At 39.5% G+C, this 25,533-nt stretch overlaps 2 protein-coding genes across 12 annotated transcripts in view; one reads left to right on the forward strand and one right to left on the reverse strand.

The window, feature by feature from the left end:
- Nucleotides 1–25,533, forward strand: part of LOC119851123 (cytochrome c oxidase assembly factor 1 homolog) — a 134,532-nt gene that overhangs the window by 89,272 nt on the left and 19,727 nt on the right. The window lies entirely within an intron of this gene.
- Nucleotides 1–25,533, reverse strand: part of STK17A (serine/threonine kinase 17a) — a 62,644-nt gene that overhangs the window by 4,749 nt on the left and 32,362 nt on the right. The window contains 2 exon segments of the mRNA XM_038390389.2: nucleotides 893–1,019; nucleotides 14,111–14,255. Coding sequence (XP_038246317.1) covers nucleotides 893–1,019; nucleotides 14,111–14,255 — 272 coding nt within the window.

Consider the following 25,533-nt stretch of genomic DNA (forward strand, 5'->3'; position numbering starts at 1 on the left):
AGTTAACAGAGCATTAATGAGTATGCTACCAATAGCAGTGCGGATCTCACTACTGAACATGGCAGAAAAGCCATTTTCCCAGAAGGATATTCGTTCTACAGCCAGATGTCAATTGTCCCCCCATTTTCACAGCACTGCAGAAAACTCAGGGACCAGCTCATACTATAGATTGCAAACAAAGCAGACAAATGTTTTTCACTCACAGAACGTAAGTTACTTCCAAATAAGTTCAAGTTATCGTTTTTAAAATGCTAAGGGCAAGGATGTTAGTGGCTCCAGTTATTTCATTTTAAAGCTATAATTTAATGTATTAAGATTTTTCTTATGATCCTGTATTTGTACTGGACTTTTATTAATGTCTAATGATGCCATACAGAAACACTATCTTCTAGAATTTGGATCTGTATAAATGGTAAAGGCATCCATCTTTTGTATAGTTACAGAGTAATTTATAGGATTATGATTGTCTAAAGTTGAAGGTTTTTCCTTTCTTTTGTAAATATTAGTTCCAGACAACATTACATCCAAAGAAGCAGCTCAGAGTTATGAACAGCTCGGGAATGGACTTCGTTTGTAATCTGAACAAAAAATTATGGTTCTTTCAAAAGTTTACAGCTGAACATTGACTTAATAGGGCTTTGAAGCTTTACTATGCAGAAGAAAAATGCTGCTTTTAACCATCTTAATTTAAATGAAACAAGCACAGAAAGAGTTTCCTTACCATGTCAATTTTTTTAAACTTTTTTTTTTTTTAGTAGTTTACATTTAACAGTTACAGTACTGTATTTGCTTTTTTTCTGTCTCTGTTACTGTCTGATTGCGTATTTCCAGTTCCAAATGAGGTGTGTGGTTAACTGGTAAGTTTGTAACTCTGAGGTTCTACTGTACTTACCCACATATTCAGGAGTTCCCATAATTTCTCTTAGCTCTTCACTGGTTTTTAGTATTCTGGAAAGGCCAAAATCAACTATCTTAATGTCTCCCAAAGGAGATTCACTAGTTAGCAGAATATTCTGGGGCTGAAAAACAAAAGAATCAAAGAAATGACCAGGTTTTTTAAGCCCTCAAATCTATAGTTGACTATAGTATTGTAGGAGCGCAGTTTTGTTTTGAGCACAAAAATAAAGAGGATGCATTTTCCAGTACATTTAAAAAAAAAAAGCACTGATTTTTTTTTTTTAAAGACTCCATTAGATTAGTAGGATGGTATCTGTATGGCTGAGAAATCAAATGTCTGCCATTCTCAGACTAGGATATTTCTGAAAATACACCAGTACCTACAGTTTAACACCATCTATATGTGGAGACTCCAATATTTTTGCCATCACTTACTTGCTTTTATTACTGTGGAGCTCTAATTTATTAGAAGGCAGACATTTTAAGACACTTTATTTCAATGTCTTCATCTCTAAAGATATAAAAAAGCATGTTAGTTATTTTGGATAGTCTGTTTTGAGATACAGCGATTTTATCTATTGTGACTAACCTCAATTCTGCTTTTGCTATTAGAACTAAAAAACATTTCATTTTGGAACATTTAAGTTTGTTACTATCTACAAGAACATAAAGTATTAAATTTTTCAGGCACTTGGACTGTTTACTTTAAGAATCAAAATGTAAGTCAATGCTACCTTGGATAAACTTGTGTTTTCTCCTGTAGTACTGAATTCCTTGTGTGTCATCCTTCAAAATTATGTTTGTAATCATTAAAGTTCCATGGTAAAATATTATCTGAGTACTACCAGAGTCAGTCTTAGGGGACCATGAAGACCAAGACTATGGTTCTTCAGGGTTTTGATGACCTATGTATGTCAGGAATATTCGTTTTGGTAAGTTTTTCCTCTTTTCCTTGCAAAGATTAACTTGTGTTTGTTACTGATATTTCCAAAGATCACATTATTCACAGTCCCCATCTGGTTGATCTTTGGGTCCCACGAAATCCACTCAGTCAAAGATTCCTATATTTCTGGAAGACCCCCCCAGACAGGGGTGAAAGTAAGTTGAGTGACTTACTGGTACACTGGGGCCAGCTCTGGCCCCCAGAAGGGGCGGAGCTGAGGGGGTCAGAGCCAGCCCCACCCCACCCTGTAAGATAAGTGCCCTCTCCCCTCCCCCACTGGGGTAGCAATAGCAGCCTGGGGCTCCCCTGCTTCTACCGCCCCAGTCCTTTAAATAGCCCCCAGAGCCCTGGAGTAGCGGCGGCAGGGCGCCGGCGGCTATTTAAAGGGCCGGAGCCATAGAAGCAGGGGAGCCTTGGGCCCTTTAAATAGCCACTACAGCCCCGCAGCCGCTACTCCAGGGCTCCAGCAGCGGGGCTCTGGAGGCAATTTAAAGGGCCTGGGGCTCCAATCACTGCTGGGAGCCCCAGGCCCTTTAAATTGCCCCCTGGGGAAGCCGGGCTGCCTCGGTACGGAGCACCAGCTCTTGCCGGTACGCTTTACAGGAGTGTACTGGCTTACTTTCACTTCTGCCCCCAGATCAATCTGTGAATTGAGAAGGTTGTGGGGAGAAACAGAAAGAAGCAAGCATCAGCCAAACCAACTGCTGGTGATTCTAGAATCTGCACATTAACCCTCTCCAAATCTTCAGGCCAATTCTGTACTGTGGTATGGTCGTGGTGGAAAAACGTTAGAAGGATGAGGTAGACGAGGCTTTCTTCGGACAACTAACAGAAGTTTCCAGATCACAGGCCCTGGTTCTCATGGGGGACTTCAATCACCCTGACATCTGCTGGGAGAGCAACACAGCAGTACACAGACAATCCAGGAAGTTTTTGGAGGAGTGTTGGGGACAACTTCCTGGTGCAAGTGCTGGAGGAACCAACTAGGGGCTGTGGTCCTCTTGACTTGCTGCTCACAACAGGGAAGAATTGGTAGGGGAAGTAGAAGTGGGTGGCACCTGGGCAGCAGTGACCATGAGATGATAGAGTTCTAGTTTCTGACAAAAGGAAGAAAGGAGAGCAGCAGAATACGGACCCTGGACTTCAGAAAAGCAGACTTTGACTTCCTCAGGGAACTGATGGGCAGGATCCCCTGGGAGGCTAATATGAGGGGGAAAGGAGTCCAGCAGAGCTGGCTGAATTTTAAAGAAGCCTTATTGAGGGCACAGGAACAATCATCCCGATGTGCAGAAAAAATAGCAATATGGAAGGCGACCAGCTTGGCTTAACAGAAATCTCGGTGAGCTTAAATGCAAAAAGGAAGCTTACAATAAGTGGAAACTTGTTGAGATGACTAGGGAGGAGTATAAAAATATTTCTGAGCATGCAGGCGTGTAATCAGGAAGGCCAAAGCACAATTAGAGGTGCAGCTAGCAAAGGATGTGAAAGGTAACAAGAAGGGTTTCTACAGGTATGTTAGCAACAAGAAAAAGGTCAGGGAAAGTGTGGGACCCTTACTGAATGGGGGAGGCAACCTAGTGACAGATGATGTGGAAAAAGCTGAAGTGCTCACTGGTTTTTTTTGTGGTGTCTTCACAGACAAGGTCAGCTCCCAGAATGCTGCACTGGGCAGCACAGCATGGGGAGGAGGTGAGTAGGCTCTCAGTGGTGAAAGAACAAGTTAAGGACTATTTAGAAAAGCTGGACATACACAAGTCCATGGGGCCAGATTTAATGCAGCCAAGGGTGCTGAGGGAGTTTGCTGATGTGATTGCAGAGCCATTGGCCATCATCTTTGAAAACTCGTGGCGATCCTGGGAGGTCCCGGACAATTGGAAAAGGCAAATACAGTGCCCATCTTTAAAAAAGGGAAAGAGAATCCGGGGAACTATAGACCAGTCAGCCTCACCTCAGTCCATGGAAAAAATCATGGAGCAGGTCCTCAAGGAATCCCATTTTGAATCACTTGGAGAGGAAGGTGATCAGGAAACAGTCAACATGGATTCTCCAAAGGCAAGTCATGCCTGACCAACCTGATTGCCTTCTATGATGAGATAACTGGCTCTGTGGATATGGGGAAAGCGGTGGACGTGATATATATTGACTTTAGCAAAGCTTTTGATACGGTCTCGCACAATATTCTTGCCAGCAAGTTAAAAGAAGTATGGATTGGATGAATGGATTTTAAGGTGGATAGAAAGCTGGCTAGATTGTTGGGCTCAATGGGTAGTGATCAACGGCTCGATGTCTAGTTGGCAGCCGGTATCAAGCAGAGAGCACCAGGGGTCTGTCCTGGGGCCGGTTTTGTTCAACATCTTCATTAATGATCTGGATGATGGGATGGATTGCACCCTCAGCAAGTTCGCAGATGACACTAAACTGGGGGGGAGAGGTAGGGTCCAGAGTGACCTAGACAAATTGGAGGATTGGGCCAAAAGAAATCTGATGAGGTTCAACAAGGACAAGTGCAGAGTCCCGCACTTAGGACAGAAGAATCCCATGCACTGCTACAGGCTGGGGACGACTGGCTAAGCGGCAGCTCTGCAGAAAAGGACCTAGGGATTACAGTGAATGGGAAGTTGGATGTGAGTCAGCAGTGTGCCCTTGTTGCCAAGAAGGCTAATGGTATATTGGGCTGTATTAGTAGGAGCACTGCCAGCAGGTCAAGGGAAGGGATTATTTCCCTCTATTCGGCACTGGTGAGGCCACATCTAGAGTATTGTGTCTAGTTTTGGGCCCCCCACTACAGAAAAGATGTGGACAAATTGGAGAGAGTCCAGCGGAGGGCAACAAAAATTATTAGGGGCTGGAGCACATGACTTATGAGGAGAGGCTGAGGGAACTGGGATTATTTGGTCTGTGGAAGAGAAAAGTGAGGAGGGATTTGATAGCAGTGGGGTTCCAAAGAGGATGTAGTTAGGCTGTTCTCAGTGGTGGCAGATGACAGAGCAAGGAGCAATGGTCTCAAGTTGCAGTGGGGGAGGTCTAGGTTGGATTTTAGGAAAAACTATTTCACTAGGAGGGTGGTGAAGCACTGTAATGGGTTTTCTAGGGAGATGGTGGAATCTCCATCCTTAGAGGTTTTTAAGCCCGGCTTGACAAAGCCCTAGCTGGGATGATTTAGTTGGTGTTGGTCCTGCTTTGAGCAGGGGGTTGGACTAGACAACCTCTTGAGCTCTCTTCCAACCCTAATCTTCTATGTTTCTGTTATTGGGTAGGAAAGTAAAGTATTATTTAACCATGTTTAAAAATGCTCAGGCCAGTTATGCCTGCTAAATTTTTAGGACACTTTAGGAAGTTTTAAATACTGTAATAGCTTTAATAAATTCCTCCATTCTTGCAAAAGTGAGTTGTCACAAAGAAGGCAATACATAGATCATGCTCACTGCATATATCAATAGTAAATTCTCAAACCAAGTGGCACTAGGTTGTCATGCTGAAAGCTTATGGCACTCGTACAGGAGCATGTTTTATAATTGTTTTTTTTCGTACTATTTGTATTGAAACAAACAAATGTGCACTCTGTTACTGATCTCCATGCCATGGCAATCAGAGTGTGGCCTGCAACATGTGTAGATGTACACAAGCTAGCTTTGTACAATAGCCAGGTCAAATGACGACAACAGGGAAGTTGCCGCCGCACAAACAGAATGGGCTAGCCACTCGGTACATACCCAAGGTCCCATATGGACTGTGCACAGCCCATGCTGTCATGGTTTCATTGGCACTGTTATTCAAGCCAGCTCGAAAAAAGCTAGCTCAGCAGGGTTTATATAGGCTATAGCTCAGTGGTTCTCAACCAGGGTATGCAGAGATCTATTGAGGAGTACCTCGACTCATCTAATAATTGCCTAGTTTTACCACAGGCTACATAAAAAAGCAACTAGCCAAAAAATCAGTGCAAACTAAAATTTCATACAGACAATGACTTCTTTATAGTGCTATAGATACTATACACTGAAATGTAAGTACATTTATATTCCAATTGATTCATTTTATAATTGGTAAAAATGAGAAAGTAAGCAATTGCTGTGACACTTTTGTATTTTAGGTCTGATTTTGTTGCTAGTTTACAGAATATAAATATTGTGAGTGAAAATCTGGGATATGCCAAGACAAATTAGACTCCTAAAAGGGCTAGTCTGGTGTGGTTGAGAGCCACTGCGATAGCCACACTTCTGACTGCAGTGTAGACATACCCTTAGACACACCTCACAGTGGGCACTGAGTTGTTATATGAACGGAAACAGAGAAAGCAATATTTAAGTGAGAAGTTTTTACTGGCAATGTTTCATGAAAACTGTACGCCTTATAGAAAGGGTCATCAGGATTTTATTAAGTGAGGTATAGTTGCCAATAAGTTTAACTCTCATGACATCCATTGCTTTTTACAAACAGGACACTTATACTGCTCAAGATAAACCACATACCATGTGTGCTACATCCCATGAAATGCACCCACAAAACAAGTTAAAAACAATCATAATTCTAATTAAGTCTTACTGAAATATCAATTTATATATATATATATATATATATATATATATATATATATATATATATATATATATATTTTAAAAAAATCAAGAATACACACACACACACTCTCTTAAAGGCCCCAATTAGGACTGTGGACCCACTGTGATGTACACTGGACGAAGTAAAATTTTTTAAATTTTTTTATTTATTTTAAAGTCCCTGCCTCTAAGTTTACATTATGAATAACGACAGGATGCAACTGATGGGCATAGCTACAACACAGAGAGTGGGGCAAAAGATGGGTAATGGCAATAGGAATATATGGTAATGTAGATAAGCCAAGCACATAATATGTAGTTTTGCCTTCATTGTTATATATTATGACAGCGCCTGTCATGGGTCCATAGTTCAGGTTAAGTTGAATTTTGCATTTAAAGCAAGGATTCAACCACTGTTATGTATGAAGAATAAAGCTTATCCTCCCCAAACTTTTAACACTTGAATTCCAAAAGAAGTTTGAGTGTTGACAGGGAAATTAGTTTTTAATTGAGCCAAAATTTCAAAATGGGGTCCTTTTAATAAATTAAGCACCCTGTCAGACCATTGCTTTGCCCCAAAGGGTCTTAACAGAATACTACACTCTTCAAAATTTCCCTATGGTTACATACTCTGAAATCTTGTGCATTGGTTACATTTGAAGATTAGGGAGTAAATAGTTATTAGATATGCTATTTTTTGTAACCTAAATTACTATGACGGGGTTGAAGAATACAATTCTTCTACAGAGGAGACCATGAAGTGCCCTCTTTTATTGTGCTCAATGGGAGTGAAGCTTAGAAGTATGCAGAACAAAAGATGCCCACTTTCAAAACAGACATAAGCTAAGCTATCTCAGAGAAGACAGTGAAATCCTTACCAAGGTACAAATTGAAGGCCTGGAGGGGAAACATGGAGGTCGGAACGGAGAAAACTGGTCAGTATATTCTGATCGCTTTGCATTGTTTCAGCAGAGCAAAGGCAAAGTGTATTGATGAATCTGGCCCTAAAAGTTCAAAGAAGATTGAAATGTTGATACTATATATCTTCAAATAATTACAAATATCACAGGTAAACATTCTATGGGGGTTCTTGATTCACGTCATCTATGAAGTTTTTAATATTCAAAAGGAAAAAACAAGGATATTCCTAGATAAAGACTATACTGAACTGGCAATAAAGTGGATTACATATCACTCACTCAAGAGTAAACAAACATTACAAACTCAAGAAATTCAGAGTTAAGGTTATGCTTAAAAGAATGGAAATGCAGGTAAAGTACCTATATAACCTTAATCCTACCCTGTAGTGATGCCATGTCATTACTAAATAATTATGAGTATTTGTGTATAATAGTATTTATAGTCCCAGATTAAATTTATTTGACTTCATAGCCTCAAACTTAACATTTTTGAATTTTTTTTAAGTTTAACCTTAATTGTGAACTGAGTTTAATGCTTGTTTTTGGGGATAATGAACGACATGTGTATAATGCTTTACCTTATCTAAGAACTACTCTAGTTTCATGTAGTTATCTGATCATTCTAAGAGACTGATTAATTTCATTTATAACAGGCCACTAGCCTAGCCACTGCATAGACACTTTAATGGTAGGCATAGCAGGAATGGAGTTACAGCACCGATCTGAAGACTGCAGTAATTTTGCTAGTGGTTTTGGGGGGAGCACTTTCATGAAAAGGAGAATGTGCCCAAGCACTTACAGGAGAGCAGATAACAGGGATGAAGGATGGTGCTGCAATGTAGAGCATTCTTAACCTTTTTTTTCCTTCCTACTTCACTCTTTTCTCATTTCGTCTTACAGATAAATGGTGCATCTTTCCTATGTTTTCATTTCTTACTCCCTTCTCCCCCCGCCCTCCGCAGATTGGGTCTCTTCCTCCTTCCCTACGTTTTCTCCTTTTTCCACGTGCTTCTCCATTCACAATTCCCCTCCCCACAAACATCCCCACACCCAGAATCATAGAATCATAGAATATCAGGGTTGGAAGGACCCAGAAGGTCATCTAGTCCAACCCCCTGCTCAAAGCAGACCAAGTCCCAGTTAAATCATCCTAGCCAGGGCTTTGTCAAGCCTGACCTTAAAAACCTCTAAGGAAGAGATTCTACCACCTCCCTAGGTAACGCATTCCAGTGTTCACCACCCTCTTAGTGAAAAAGTTTTTCCTAATATCCAATCTAAACCTCCCCCATTGCAACGTGAGACCATTACTCCTCGTTCTGTCATCTGCTACCATTGAGAACAGTCTAGAGCCATCCTCTTTGAAACCCCCTTTCAGGTAGTTGAAAGCAGCTATCAAATCCCCCCTCATTCTTCTCTTCTGCAGACTAAACAATCCCAGCTCCCTCAGCCTCTCCTCATAAGTCATGTGCTCTAGACCCCCAATCATTTTTGTTGCCCTTTCGCTGTACTCTTTCCAATTTATCCACATCCTTCTTGTAGTGTGGGGCCCAAAACTGGACACAGTACTCCAGATGAGGCCTCACCAGTGTCGAATAGAGGGGAACGATCACGTCCCTCGATCTGCTCGCTATGCCCCTACTTATACATCCCAAAATGCCATTGGCCTTCTTGGCAACAAGGGCACACTGCTGACTCATATCCAGCTTCTCGTCCACTGTCACCCCTAGGTCCTTTTCCGCAGAACTGCTGCCGAGCCATTCGGTCCCTAGTCTGTAGCGACCGAATGAGATTAAGTTTATCAACCAAACACCAATATAAAATAAGGAAGCCTCTTTAAACTACTTCAGATCTTTTATCCAGCATAAAGGAGATGGGGCACAGGGGAGAGGGAGACAAAACTTCAGCCTAAGCCTATCCATCAACTCTGGATTAAAATAAAAGCAGTACAGCAATGTTGTGATGTTTGATTCTAAGTTTGTGATCCAATGTATTTATTCTCATTTCAAGTCAATAAAATCATATTGTATCATTGAATTTTGCTCTTTTTTTTTTTAAAAAAAGGGCAGAAAACCTCTCCTGAAGTCAGGATATGACAACCACTCAGTGGGAAGAAACAAATCCTGCAGGGGAAAAGAGGGACAGGTGGCAACTCAAAGATAGATTTTCTACAGTGAAAATGCAACAGCATTTAGTCTGTCAGTGGAAGTCTTGCAAATATCATGGGAAAGACATGGTTTGAAGGAGGTTGTCAGTGCCATAGACTGGTCTGACTAGAGTTTAACTTGATTCTTTGGAGACAATCCTTCTAAACTGTAACAACAACAGTCATATATAGACAAATGTTTTGATTAAATTCTTTTGGATATAGTCTGACCTAATGTGGAGGTGTCAACCACAACAGAAAGCTAGATAGATCTTTCTAAAGCTCTTTGTTTGGTCCAGTCAAAAGAAAGGAAATCTTCCAGAGATCCAGACATGAAACTAGTGTTAGAATAAGGAAAACATCTTAGGCCAGATTCATTAATCCCTTTGGCCATCAGAGTTAGACACATTGCTTGCCAAATATATTCTGTGCAAGCAAGTCTCCCAAATACCAACAAATTAGTAATACTTAGTAAATCTCAGAGTGTTTTAAATTACTGGGTAAGCTTATCGTTCCCACTTTTGGGATGAAGGAAGAAAGAGTTCAAAGTCACATGGTAATCAACAGCTGAGCAGGAAACAGAACTCAAGTTTGATTTCCAGATCTGTAGCTTGTAAAATGGACCATCCTGCATGCCCTTAGGAAACCATTGCCATTCAAAGGAAAGGGTGTCAACGGATCTTCAAACACACTGCCTTGTTAGGTTAAAAGCTAACCTAGAGCTCATTTGCCAATATTATGAAATGAGACATTATGGGGCTCTCCAGAAAAGGAGTCAGAACAGTGGTCTTTTCCCCCTTCAAAGACTTAACAGACTGTAAAAAGGATCCATGTTAGTAAGACTTCATTACTTTCACAAAATATGCAAAAGAGGAGTTTACTAGTATAATAGAGCACACTGGAAGATTAAAATTCAAATACACTTACAAGTTAATTTTGTGATGTGTTCTTCTTGCTTTTTGTTCATCTACTCACTAATCTGCCTCTGGCCCTAGGCCACACATTTGAGCTGCCCATCACAGGGTCCTGGGTTGGAACCCAATGGAGCAGGGAGGGGCGAGGTTCCCCTATTGCTGGCCCCACAGACTCTTGCCACTGGGCCACATTATGCGTTCAGATGCACAACTCCCCATTATGGTGTTACATAATTTGTCATATTATGACATAACCAACTGTATTGTGTATGGCCAAATATCATGCTTACACCTACAAAAATAACACAGGGATTGTATATCTTGTGTAAATATACTCACCTGATCAGTCCTTCTGAGTCTTATAAAACTCTAAAAACAAGAGAGATCAGAGAGGAAACTGTTTCTTTAAGTTGTTGCTGATTACTATAAGTATCCAGTGAATGATTATTGGGGCAGAAGACTTGTTTTTATATTTGGGATTAGAGTTTTGAGTTAATGAACTGTAGACAAAAAATACAAACCCAAAGATAAACTGAATAAAGATTTAGAAAGAAAATCAGATTGGCCAGGACCAAAACAGCCATATGGACGCATCTCCAAAAGTAAATATTTTGAGACATCTGCTTTAGCAGATAAACTAGTTTTCCGGATGGTGTTGTGTGTTCAACGTTGTTCAGTTTAAGACTTCTAAATTTGCTGGTAGCATTACTTACAAAATGCAGTAATTTATAGATAAACAAAATCAGTAGCAACAGAATACAGCAGAAAAATAAATATTCAGCATTCACAAACCATCAGAAGACGTTTACACTAGAGATTTTTTGATTTTTTAAGTGTTTTTATGATGCTGCTTCACTTAGATATAAACAAGTAGACGAGTCTCAAAAGTTCCAGTTCACTTGGGTTCGATTTACATGGTGCTATAAATACTCACCCCCATTTGGGGGTGGGGCCAGGAGCAGTGGAGTCTGGCGGGGGAAGAGAACGATTTCAAAAGGGAACAGCTGAAGAAGTGCATCACATCACCCTTCCCCTTTGTTTCCCACCATGCCTTCACACTCACTGTTTGAGGGCTGGTCTTCTCCACCTCCCCTCCCCACTTCCTTGTGCCACAGGGTATGGGGAGGTCATCTGAGCCCAGATTCTAGGGAGCATCCTGCCCAATGCCACTGGGGGGATGGAGGTGGAGCAGGGTCAGGTGATTGGCTCCCATCTGGTGGATGATACAGTTTGCTACTTGGGTAGGGTAGCCATTGTCTGCTCCCTGTTTCAGCTCCACTTTTTCCACACTTAAACTGGTATGCTGGATTTCCTATGATGCTGCGGACTAGGCTGTTCACCAGTTTTGCGGTCAAAGCATATCTTCCCATATGGCAAAAATAGAAGATTGCCAAATGATTTTTTCATCCAACATTCAGAAGATCTGATTTGGGATTTAAATTACAACTGCTGCAACTATGGCAGGTTCCAGTGCAGCTGGTGGTGAGAAAGCCTTAAGTAACCCAGTAACTGCTTGGGATCTGGTGCCGGGCAGTCACATTGCATGGTAATTCTGTATGCCTCTGTCATACACAGCTTGTGACTCCTCTCATCTGAACCACTCTACTTCTGGCATGGAAGAGAGGAGGTGGGTCTGGACTCAGGCATCCAGCAGAGTCCCTCGGCTGGACTGAGGACAGAGAGGGCACTGGTTCCAGTTGAGCCCACAGTAGAACAATCTTACCAGACAACCTTTGAGGTAGTTTTACCAGTTAGGCAATAATTGGCAAATAAAATGCAGCCTTCACATTTAACCACATTACGTGGCCTTACTGTTTCTGCATCCGTATCACCGAGATCAGGTCATCAAATTTCCTCTGCTTTAAAAGATTTCAAAAAACTTAGTATGTGTGACAGCCTGTACACCCCTATGTTCAACCCTTTTACAAGATTCTGATAAATTTCATACAAAGTATGCCTTGTTAGGAATAATCTGAAAATTCATAATTTACTGGTCATTATTGTTCTGGTAAAATGTGTGTGGCAACACTGTATGCAAAGTTAAAGTCATTCTATTGTAGAAATTACTAAAAAGACGTGTTCTGAGTCTGGGGAAGAGTCTAAAATCAGTTCCCCAGAGACAAAAGGTTAGGCAACACATCAGCCAGGTATCAACAAAATCAAATGTATTTTATTTTCTGTTAGGAATTTAAAATAGCATCATGCTCATTCAAGGTGTATGCCAGGACAGATTCTGTGTCTGACATGGCAAGGTCTCTTGGACCGAATAATCTCTGACTAATCTTCCTGAATTCTCATGCTCCCCTGTCATTTTGATTGCTATCCCCAGAACAAATTATTTCAGATTTTGCTGAAACAGTAGACAAGTTAAGCTATCAGAATGCATAATTATAAATGCAGATAACTAGGCTACTTCTGGGTAGGCTGGAAGTTGTTTTATAGTATTTCTACATTTGTATTTATCAAGTAGTTGCATTTACAGTCTTCATTTGATCATTCTGTATTTAAAGATTGTATTGCCCAACAACCCACAATAATCTCGATAAAACCAGACAAGAAACTATGGTATTTATTTTGAAGAAAACAAAAACAAAAAACACACACACACACACCAACAAAAACTTTCCACCATTGAAAAATGAATTCCATCATTAAAAATTGTGCAGAAAACTCAGGAAATTTTAAGTTAACGCTCCCACAGAAATAACAGTCTGGTAGCACCAGACTGTATATAGTAATGCAAAATGATACTACCTATGCAGAAAAAGTACCAGTTTATAATTGCGATGGGAACCATAAATGAGTTTCCTGACCAAAGAAACCTAATCTAAGTCAAGGTGTTATTACATGGTTGAACTATTCAACCTCAAGTCAGCCTTAGCCAGCAGTTACTACAGTTTATACTTCAATCTTTGCTTAATGAATGACAACAGTTGACAAATGTTGACTTAAGTGGCTTTTGAAGTTTCTTTAAAATACTAAGTTGTCAAATGCAGTATCATAATGCAATGCATCAGTCCATATCCAAGTACAGCTGCTTAGTAGCCTTTTGTGAGCACTTAATACTGGAATGGTACATTTATTTTCAGTGCAGTTACAACTATGTTCAATTTCTTAACCAATTTTTTTCCAAATTTCACAAAGTACAGACTGTCACCCAGGTCTATACATGTCAATTTACTTTTTAAAATGTTACTAGAGCACAAAAAGATACTTAAATTCCACTTTAATGAGGGCACTGCATGAAGCTTAACTTTGTTTTTAGCAACAGTAAGTTAAAAACTTTATCTGTTTGGTTGTGCAACATATATTTGCAATTTTAGGTCCATACTTCATAGACACTTGTAACTTTCAGAAAGTTATTATGGTAAGGCCAAAATTGCTAATATCTATTGTACCCTCCAAAAGGTAAATTGTGCGCTTTGGGAAGTGCATGGACATATATGCACATTGTTTTTATTTATAAATTAGCATTACTAAGGCATTATAGCACTGAGTCAGCATCTATTAACAACTAACTATGGGTATTCTACATTGCAATCAAAGGCCTGTGTCACCTGACTTGGGCTCATAGGGCTCAGACTGCATGGCTATAAAACTGCAGAATAAACATTTGGGCTCAGGCTGGAGCTTGGACTCTGAGTCCCTCATATAAGCCCAAGTCAGATGACCTGGGTCAGCCATAGGTGTTTTATTGCAGTGTGGACATACTCTATGAGAAAAGTACACACACTTACCTTCAAGTCAAGATGTACTACGTTATTTCTGTGTAAAAATGAAACTCCTTCTAAAATCTGCCTCAGAAGCCGCTTAACGTCTTTTTCTTTAAAGGCTTCTTCCCTTTCAGCCACACACTGGTCAAAGATTTCACCTCCAGCAGCACTATGGAAGAAAAAAAATCTATTTTAATTTCAAAAGAAATGACATTGTGTCCAACTCATTCTATTCTGGTTATGGTAGTATTTACTGTTCTTTAGAATGAATGACTTTTACACATCAGTCTTGCAAAGTTCTGCTTGCCTAAAGCAAGCACTTTTGGCAAGCAAATTCTCTTATCATGGTATCATCTCTCAGTATCAACAGCATGCTCACCATAGTATCTGAGCATTTAAAGATGGCAAGAGTGAGTGAATGAACTTTGTAGATAGGCTCAAATTTTCCCTGATAATTACATACTGATACATCAGTAAAAATTTCAAGTGTTTATAAATCCCTAATGCCTCATAATTCTAGTCTTCTCAGTGTAATAGCAATGGAACTCAAGGAGAAGGAATTATTGTTCTACAATACTGTTCTTTTACTCTATTGACATTTTCTATATGTTTTTTTCCTGTAAAAATCTTTATTCACAACTAGACTAAGCAATCTGGAATGATAATTATTAGTACAAGATTTATATTTCAAAATAAGGCTACAAATTCAAAAAATATCTGACTACATTAAGTGCCATATGTTATAATATTAAAAAGTAATTTTCTTTTTATAAAGAATTATTTTTTAAAAGAGATTAAAATGTACATCTGATTAAGCAATGTGGATTAAAGACGTATATAATTTACACAACTGATTAGGTCAATGAACTATAAAAAAAAAGGGTCTAGTTAGTCTACAATGAGCCTTTAAAGCCATTAATTTCTAGATTAAGTCTCATCAGACATAAAACAAACCAAAAAAGGATTTTAAAAATCTTCAACTGCATACTAGGACTTACTCTCATATAGAGAGTTCTACATTAGTTCTTGTATCACCAACTTGCAGATGACGAGCTTAAGCAAATCCTGTTAAACCATGACTTATGCAGACCATTCTTGGCATTCAGTTTGGTCTGTTTATAGGTTTCTCACAAAATTATAAGATATTTAGTTAGGGCCCTACCAAATCTGGTCTTTTGTGTGCTTTTACCTTATACTATACGGATTTCATGGGGGAGACCAGCATTTCTCAAATTGGAGGTCCTGACCCAAAAGGAAATTGCAGAGGGGTTGCAAGATTATTTTAGGGAGTATAGTGGAATTGCCACTCTTACTTCACTTCCTACAGAGCTGGACAGCTGGAGAGTGGCGGCCATTGGCCGGGCATTCAGCTCTGAAAGCAGAACCCCTCCAGCAGCAGTGTAGAAGAGGGGGAATACCATACCATGCCACCCATGCACTGCCTTCAGAACTGGGCAGCCAGAGAGTGGCGGCTGCTGACTGAGGGTCCAGCTCTGCAGGCAGCAGCTCTGCCTTCAGAGCTGGGCTCCCGTGGCCAGCAGCCACCGCTCTAAGTTCTGAAGGCAGCGCCGCCACCAGCAGCCACGCAGAAGAAAGGGTAGCAGTAAAACAACACCCTCTACAATAACTTTGCAATCCCCACCTGCCCCATCTCCTTTTTGGGTCAGGAGCCCTACAATTACAACGCCATGAAATTTCAGATTTAAAACGCTGAAATAATGAAATTTATTATTTTAAAAATCCTATGACCATGAAATTGACCAAAATGGACCATGAATTTGTCAGGGCCCTATATACAGTGGTAAGGATACAGTTTGCTGGTGTTGTCAGCTAAACTGTAGAGAAAAGAAAGTGAAGTAGTAGGAAAGATATGGTCATCAAAAATGGCTAGTCACCTACTATAGTAGTCTTTTACATTCAGAAGAGGAAAAAAAAAAAGGTTGCAGGTTCAGGAACTCAGTCACCGGGAGAAATATCCCCTTATTGCAGTTACACCAACATGAAAATCCTCCTCTATTAAGAGAGTATTTCCAAACAAAAAGATCTATGCACTGAAATGTAGAGCAATTATAGCACTTAAACCCAAGAGCTGTTTTATTAGATTCTATTTTTTTTATAGTACTAAGTTATGGAAGTCTTAGAATATGAAAATTCATAAAAAGCTCGATTTTCTCATTTTAGTATATTCAAAGTCTGAGCTCTCAACATATTAATGCAAAATGAAAATCCAGTGATGCGCCAGGCTCCTATAGGGTATGTCTACACTGAGCTGCGGGTGTGATGCCCAGCTTGAAAAGACATACTCAACAGCTAGCTCATCAAACTAGCACGCTAAAATAGAATACAGTTGCAGCAGTGCAAATAGCAAAAGGGAGCAGCGCCCTGAGTCTATCAGAGATGTTAGATAAGTATGCAGCACAGCTACCCCTTCCGGCTCCTTGTGCTCCCGCAGCTACATTCTATTTTTAGCATGCTAGCTTGATAAGAGCTAGCTCTTGATTATGTCTTCTCAAGCTAGGAATCATATACCTCCCCACCCCCAGCTTGAAGTAGACATACCCTTTGAAGTTTACCATTTCCTTTGCTTCCATCAGCACCACCCATAAGACCACTCTTTAGAAATTTACTTCTTTGCTTTGCAGAAGATTAAGGGCCTAGGGCAAGTTCCTTTTGAAGTCAATACAGAGACTTCTGTTACTTCAGTGGGAGATGGATTGGTTCTTTACACATAAGGGAATGATCAGTCCTAATGCCTTCCCTGGAAAGGAAAGTCTTGATGGCACATCTCTGGGTTAGCCGTAGTGCTGGGCTGAATTATGAAGAAGGGCACAAGATACTGGAATATTAAAATACACTATGTCCACCTGTTTCTCAACCGTTGAGTACTTACATGTTAAGACTTTTAAGAAACATCAAAAATGCCTTCTACCTCAGACTTCTGAGATGAAGATTGATTGTACCAAGGGTACCAGAGCACTCGATGATTAGCTGCACAGTGAGAATACAAATGACATGATTGGTAATCTACATTCTTGCACCCTACTGATTTTTTGTTATTTGCAGAAGAAGAGGTATGAAAGGAATGAAGAGAATTATACCACTTTCTGAGAGCTGCCTTTGGAGTCTAGGCTTTCCTTAGGTTTTGAGGACCTTATAAACCAAACAACTACAAACATACTGAATCAAAGTTGCAGCACTACTCCACATTTTTCATAATATCTGGACTTGCAACATATTTTGCCATCACTAGAAAGATCTGATGGCATAAACTATGCTGTGGCTGAATTTTAGTGGGATTATAGGTTCAAAAAATTCAAAGGATGACAAAAGTTACAAAACCCAGAAACTCATTGAAACATATGGTCAAAAACATTTGAAATCTGATTTTGCTTCTGCAGATCAGTATCTCAGAGGTTCAGCTAGGCATGTAAGTGAGGTTGCAAATTTATTTTAAAACACGTTTATTTTAAATCATCACTATTTTCACGTAAAGATGCAGTTCAAGACTCCAGCTAAAATTTGTGCTTCAGATACATTTTTGAACAGTGAGCCCTCCTGCTTCCTAATACTTTTAAAAAGTTGAACACAATAGAAGTTAGGCACCTACGTGCTTTTGAAAAATCACACTAGATACCTATTTGCATCTTTAGGTCCATAAATACTTGTTCAAATCTGGCCTTTTGTATCTGACGAAACCCAATGTGCTGGGATTTTCTCTTATACTTTGGACACCCTATATAATTTCAGAAGTCTTATAAAAGAGCAGTGGCAAATATGAAGAAGAAATGTTTTCAAAATTCACACAAAGCTTTTCTTGAATACTAATTTTTGCACTTTAGAGGACAGAAAAAGGACAATTTCTTCCCGGCAATTCACACTCTGAATATGGTGGTGACGGATTTGGATAGAATTTAAAAAACACACTGTGACGTGTTTTTGAATAAAATAACTAGTGACCCTTTACAGAAACACAAGAGGAGAAATTTTTGCTAGACTGTTTTGCGTATCATTATGGCACAGTGAGCATAATTGATGCCCTTAAGCAAAACATCTAGTCTGCTAGCCATGATCGCAACTCGTCACAAGTCATTATTAGAACGAATACAGAGTGTCATAATGAACTCCAACAAAAGTCTACTGACTATTCATGTCAGTTGTGCCAACTGCACTACAGTACATTGTTTTATGTATTTCCTAGCTATACTGCAGTCAGTTTTTTGGAAGGCAAAACAATAGTATGTTTAAATACAATTTACACAATGTCAGATTATTATCATAGCTAATTTATATCACACAGTTTGCACATGTAATAATGAATCATTATAGATATATATCTCCTCAATAAAGATAAAGTTGCTTGAGTCCAGTAACATTTACCCATTCTTACTTCCAACAGAGAATTTCCTTTTCTTTTCCTACAATTTAAGTAGGCCACACAAAGCTCAGAAAGCCACGCATGGTTCTCAGTAAGTATATGTGCATATACGTCAAAAGTCAAATGGTCTAAACACACTGGACGACTTATATAGACACTGCTGAGATATAGAAGCAAACGGGGACATCTTGTATATACAGTACTATTTTGTGGTGGGGGAGGAGATAAGAGTCTTTGCTTTGTTTCAGATTGACAGTATAACCTTTTCACTGTCCTTAACAAATAAATGTTCCAGGATATATTGTGGTATGTGGGGGACAGGGGGGGAGATATGATTTCCCTAGGCAAAAAAGTTTTTACACTCAGACTTTAAAGCGCTATTTAAAGCAAGACCTCTACAAGGATAAAGTGTACTCAGTTCTTAAGTATGAATGTCTACACCGTAGACATGGTGTAACCCCACAAGTTGGTTTATTTAGACAGGTAGTTATTCTCCTATGTAAAAAGACTCTATTGGTACAAGACGGTGTAAGTCATAGTTTCAAAGCAGTAAAGTGAAGTAGAATTAACAAGATCACAATATCATTATTTAAAGAAGCACTTATTGATTTACACCTTATTTTGCAATATTAAGTCATTCAATGTTGGTAAAAATAATCAAGAACGGTACCATATACCCAATTAACATACAGAAAAGTTTAGCACAACAACATTTACTCTTCAAGAGCCTAAATGCCTTTTAAATTGCAGCTTGTTGAAGAGTTATTATGGAATTACAGTTTTGGGAGTTTCTCCCAACCCCTCTCTACCTCCACAAGAAATGCTCATGGGAAAACAAACCACAGATTGCAGAGTAGCAGAATCTTCATAAGAACTGGTGTTAAAAATACAATTTAGATAGAGTAAAAAAAAAAAAGTAGCACAAGTTTGGATGCTTATGTCTTCAACACTACACCGTAATTCAACTAACAGGCTCAGGGAAGTAGAACAACTCAAGAGTTGAGAGTCCAAAACATTAAAGCTATAGCAGTGGGAGTCACTTGCCTCTACTATACTGCCTTGTTATGAAAGCAAGTACCATGCAGTATTTTTTTTTGAACAAATGAAATCTTATGCTAGCTAATCATTACTATAATGTAAATATGTATTCAGTTTAATAGTGAATACATTTTTATCCATTTTATGTTAGTGGACTCATACACTCAGTTAACAGAAAGAGAGACAAGAAAAGTCTGTTGTACCCTGTCCATCAGAGCCTGGCAGATAACTACCCAATTTAGGTGATCTCAGAGAGGAAAAAGTATGTCATTCTAGTGCAACTCCATCTATCTCTGCCAGTATCCAAACCACTAGGTCAAGAGTATAAAAGAGGAAGCTAGATCTAATATTCATCTATTGCCAGAATGAGTCCAGCAGTTTCCATATAAATACCCAGTCCTAAAAGCTAGGTTGAAACAGCAAGGAAATCTGAGGACTCCAGTATTGCCAGAATGTCCCACCACAATTTTTCAGAGTTCCCTCCCCTCTCAAAAAAGGGAGATTAGAGAGTTTCTGTTCCAAAAGAGGATTCTGTACCCCCTATTCAACAATGCAGATAAATGGGATGCACATACTTGTTTCAACTTTGGATGTAGCTCACTAATCAACTGGAATCAGATGGGGAGCTGAGCTGTCCAGCTGAGCTTCCCCTTAAGTCTTGTTCTTCAGAAAATCTTCAAATCCACTATTTTTCTCCAAGAGAGAAAAGCTCCAGCCAAGACAGAAAAAAAGACAGATATGGCCAAGTATCTTCAGCTGCAGGATTGTGGGGCTAGAACTCCATTCCTCCCCATAGCCCAGACCAGACAGTAAGGTTTACTGGCACAACCTCAAGCTCCTGTTTCCCATCCGATCAGGCATCTCCTTAAGGAGAGCTCTTGACCTGGTGTTACAATTTCCCTTTTGGAAGGCAACACTCCAAAATGAATAACTGATCCAAAGTCAGCAAGATTTTAATAGCTAACATGGCATAGGTCTAAATCGTAGGTCAGTGAACAGAACTCACCAAGTAGCTCCAGAACTTTAGTGAGTAAAGTGAGCCAAAAAATCAAAGCATATATCTTGTTTTCCTTCATTCCCTGACACATCTGCCATTACAGATATTCAATTTTGATCAAATAAGTAATTTTATTAATTTATAATTAAATTATTTAAAGAAGTCAACTGTGAGGGTAAACTACTGGATGAGGAAAGTGGCCAGTGGAAGCATGTGACTGTGAGAATAAGGCAGAAGAAAAGACTGGCTAGAGAAGGAGAAATAGAGCTGAGGAACAGGTTTGCTGAGGTGCAAAATGAAGGAGACAAGCAAGCAGTAACGGAAGATGGGAAGGCAAGGAAGAAAAGAAGAGTGACTAGTCCTACAAGAAGAGGGGAAGAGTCAATGGAGGTAGCCAGAGTTTGGAGCCCCAGGAGGAGAGAGGATGACTCCAAGAAGATTGCAAGTGAGAACACAGGACAAGATCAGTAAAGTGAGCCAAAAAATCAAAGCATATATCTTGTTTTCCTTCATTCCCTGACACATCTGCCATTACAGATTTTCAATTTTGATCAAATAAGTAATTTTATTAATTAAATTATTTAAAGAAGGTCATGTGAGGGGAAAACAGAAGGGGGAAAGCTGGAAAACAACACCAACACCAGGAAGAGACAGGTCTAGGTGATTGGGACTCCCTATTAAGAAGGGCAACAAGGCTATCACCAGAGCTGACAAAGAGAACTGAAGGGTGTGCTGTCTGCCAGAAGCTAAGATATGGAATTTGGATCTGAGGCAGAAGAGGATCTTAATGGGAGTAGAAAGAATCCACTTATTGTCCTTCACGTTGGAATAAGTGAAACTGCTAGATTCTCGCTGGGATGCATCAGGGAAGACGATGCCAGGCTGGGGAAGATGCTTAAAGAAATGGAGGCTCAGGTAATCTTCAGTGGCTTTCGATCTGTCCTTAGAGGAGAGCGAAGGTGAGACAAGATTATGATAATCAACAGACTGCTCAGGCAATGGTGCTGTAAGGAGGGTATTAGGACGTTTGACCACTGGGAGGTATTCACACACCAGAACTGTACTCATGGGATGGACTCCATCTGAGTAGGGACAGAAGTAGACTTCTGAGATTAAAATTGGCACAATTGATTAGGGAGATGCTCATGTAATCTCCATACCTGATTCTAATGGTGAGTGGGAGGAAAATCAAGTAAGAGAGGATACACCTTCCTCTGCAGTGTAGAGCATGGCTCACCCACTGGTTTGAACTAGAGTAAATAGTGCAACTTTAAGTCTGAGTCAAGATTAGGGGTCTTCAGTAACTCAGTCAGAGGATAAAGGCCTACACTACACGAGGGTGAGGTTCTGTGCCCTGCAATGTGCAGGTGATCAGACTAGATCATCATGATTAAGGATAAGATTCTGTCATGGACGTCACAGATTCTCTGACTTTCCAGGACCTCCGTGACTACTTCTGGGGCAGCAGTCCCCAGGCCCACCAGAGCAGCTTCCGTGAATTTTTGTTATTGACCGTGACCTGTCCCTGACTTTTACTAAAAAGTACCTGTGACACACTCTTAATCTTTATCACGATGGTCCCTTCTGGCCTTAAAGTTATGAGTCTAAGAAACACTACTCTGTATCAAAGTGGTGAAGATTCATTACAGTGTAAAACCCAAAACAATTCTGCTGGTTGGGACTTCAAAATGCACTGTGATGGTGAAGTTCTTTTTGGCCTGTATGACAAACACTAGATTTCAACATCTTTTGTTGAACTCATTTGAATTAGGAGCATAATTTCATTCATTCATGCTCTAACTTTTTTTTCCACTTCATTATTATTATATACTGAGGTGTCAGAGACCAATACAAAGCAAGGGGACATTTCTCTTTACAACTGACAAATGCAACAGCATGGATGATCAGAACGGAGAGGCTTCTGAATCTGCGTGCTTCTCTTCTCCAGTTGAGACTGTTGAGGGCTTGGGGGGGGGGGAACAGTTTTAGATACTCCAGCTATTTTCACTAAACCATTAAATTCAGGGACCAAATACCAACATCAGGACACTGCTGACTGGCATATTAGTCATATATCAATTCCCATCTCCCAACACACAACCTACATTTCTGTATTCCAGTGTCATTTGCTGGAAGTAGAAGTGAAAGCCTTATGGAGTAGTCTGTTGTATTGTCAATATTGTTGTAGACTATATGAAGGTGGAAAAAATTGTATGTTCTTTTCTCATTAACTTATTTCCATTCTTAAAGTTTTGGGTGGATGGAATGTATCCTGCCTCAACCTTAACTTCCACTTCATGTAGTTTGCTTATTAGATAAAGGAGCATCAGCTACTGGTTAACCGATATGGTACAGTTCCTCTTCACCTTGGACTTTCCACTAGGATGCAGAAGAACATTATGATTCTATTGTATTAGAGCAGTGGTTCCCAAACATTTCTTATTGCGTACCCCCTTCCAAATCTACCAGCTGCCTGCGTACCCATACCTGTCATCTTTCAGATACTTTGTGTGTTTTTAACACTACCTGCCTTTAGCCATCTGACTATATTTCACTATTTATAGTGTGACATATACAACTAAAAAAAACCCTGACTAAGTTCTGAGCTCAGTTAGACTGGACAGTTGCTGGACAACTGAACCCACGCTGTACCGTGACTGGATGTGAGGGCTCTGTACATCAGCATCTCTGTATACCTGTGTTCTCATTGGTACATTTTGAAACAAATTAACTACCATATTCTATATAACAAATTCCCACAGAATTTTGAAGCTTCGTCTGAGTAGCCTATTAGGAAAATGTAATAAATAAAAGTAAGTAAAATCCACTGTTGCATAATTTCTCCCACATTCCCCCCCCACAGATGTCTCACAAACTCCAAGGGGTAGGCATGCCACATTTGGGTACCCCTATATCAGAGGCAACTGTACCTTGTTCCCTGTACTGGAAATAAAAAGGTCACTTTCTATAGGTAGTACATATTATTGTACTAGGTTCTTTTTGCACACACGGAGTTTTTAGTTCTATGGCAGTATGCCTTGTTCTTAAATGAAAAAAGGACTGAATTTATTTTCTTCCCACAAATTACATAAGACGACAGCTAAATACCATGCTGCACGAGTGTCATACTTATTATATTTCTGCTGGAGTCCTTGCAAATACAGAAAGAGGAAAAAGGGATCTGCAGTGTGAAATTTTAAACAGCTCTACAAGCTACTTCATAGAAAAGTGGATTTCCTTTTCAGTTTAAAAGCCTTGTCCTTTATCTACAAGGGATATTTTCTTTTCTTTTGACTTCTTTAAAAATAGTGTTAAAAACATAAGACAGCATTTGAGGCCAGATTTCACAGGCGTGTTTAGGACCAATTATAGAAAAATGTCATCTTTTACATTCATGTAACTATCTGTGTCTTAAAACAATGCAAAATTTGTCATTAATGAATTCATAACATCATGCACAGGTTAATATCAAAGAACAGTCTTCATGTGTATTGCACTGCAAAAAGTTATAGTCTCATGAATTCATTTTATACTTCTTGAAGTGCTAAGAATGTACTTCATACTACATAAGGCACATATTGACTGTTCTTGGTCTGAGAATACAGAAAACACCAGAAAATACAGCCGGCCAGCACAAGCTAATATATAAAAAAATTGTCTACATATTTTCTAGAAAATCAGTTGTTTAGAGACAGCAATATGAAACAGCAGTGATATACCTAGAGGAGCCATATAATTCAGAGTATTTTAATTGGATAAGTTTCATTTCCATATTGACATAGTAACATACAAATGGCATAACATTACTGTTTCTGGTAGAGCGTAGCCAAAGTGTTCTGATGTGTAAGCTACACAGTGATTAATTTGAAGCTCCTGACTGGAACTTAATGGCTGCAGTTAAGCCTAGCTGTCACTATCTGTCTGCATGCAGTGTTGTTGCAGTTGTGTTGGTCCCAGGATATTAGAGAGACAAGGTGGGTGAGGTAATATTTTATTGAACCAACTTCTGTTGGTGAAAGAGACAAGCTTTCCTTACACAGAACTCTTCATGTTAGAAGATTAGAAGGACCCCTTACAATAGTTATAAGGGTAGTCACATAGTGTGTAAACGGATATGATGAATTGGCAGGAGTGACATCCAAGGAAGACATGAGTAGCAATTTGGGGCCAAAGTGAACACAATTTGCTTCAGTTCAACTTTTGTACTAGAAAACTAGGTCTGATAGAAGTTAAACTATCCACTGCCAGAAAAGCCTTGCTTTCCACATAAAAAATGACCCAAAGAGGAGGGAGTGTCAGTTTACTATGTACCCATTGATAGAAGATCCCAGACCAAAATATGAAAATACTGTATACCGTTATTTCCACTCTGGTGGACCCTATTACTTTAAACTTGAAGCAATATTAGATTTTTCATGCTACATGTTCACAACTAGCTGCACTCAGTACTTTGTTGGGATCCTTATGAAAGTTGAAATACTACGAGGCAACAGGTCTCACTTTGGCCACCACCATAAAGCAAGTGGACTAGACATTTATACCACCTCAAATCTATTTTTTCTGGATTAGACAAACTAATTACATCCTATTTAAATCGTGTGAGGCATAAATGGGCACTTATGCACTATGTCAACAGGTGCATTATAAATATCTTGATGAAAATAAACTTGTTATTTGTGTTAAAAAATGCTGTTGAAACCACTTAAGGGAGGGAGGATTTATAGCTTTGGACAAAGTCTCCCTCTCCCATCCTTCAAAGACATTGCAAAAGTATTAGTAGATGACAGAGGTGGCTCTGTTTTTGAGACTATTTCCTAAATATTCTTCCCTCAGAAAACAATTTCAATCACCACTTAATACAAGGATTTATTCATATATAAATACTGTGGATTTTTTTATATTTACTGCAATACAGGGGGTTCCTTGTACACGTCTCCACTTTATCTGTTGTTTCATGTATCCGTCGCTCATCAGTAGGGAACGTGTTCTGATTCATGTTGGCCCCAATATGCATATCCGTCGCTTCACCTTCTGTGA

Source organism: Dermochelys coriacea, chromosome 2 (assembly GCF_009764565.3).
Source record: "Dermochelys coriacea isolate rDerCor1 chromosome 2, rDerCor1.pri.v4, whole genome shotgun sequence".
In the NCBI taxonomy this organism is placed as follows: Eukaryota; Metazoa; Chordata; order Testudines; family Dermochelyidae; genus Dermochelys; species Dermochelys coriacea.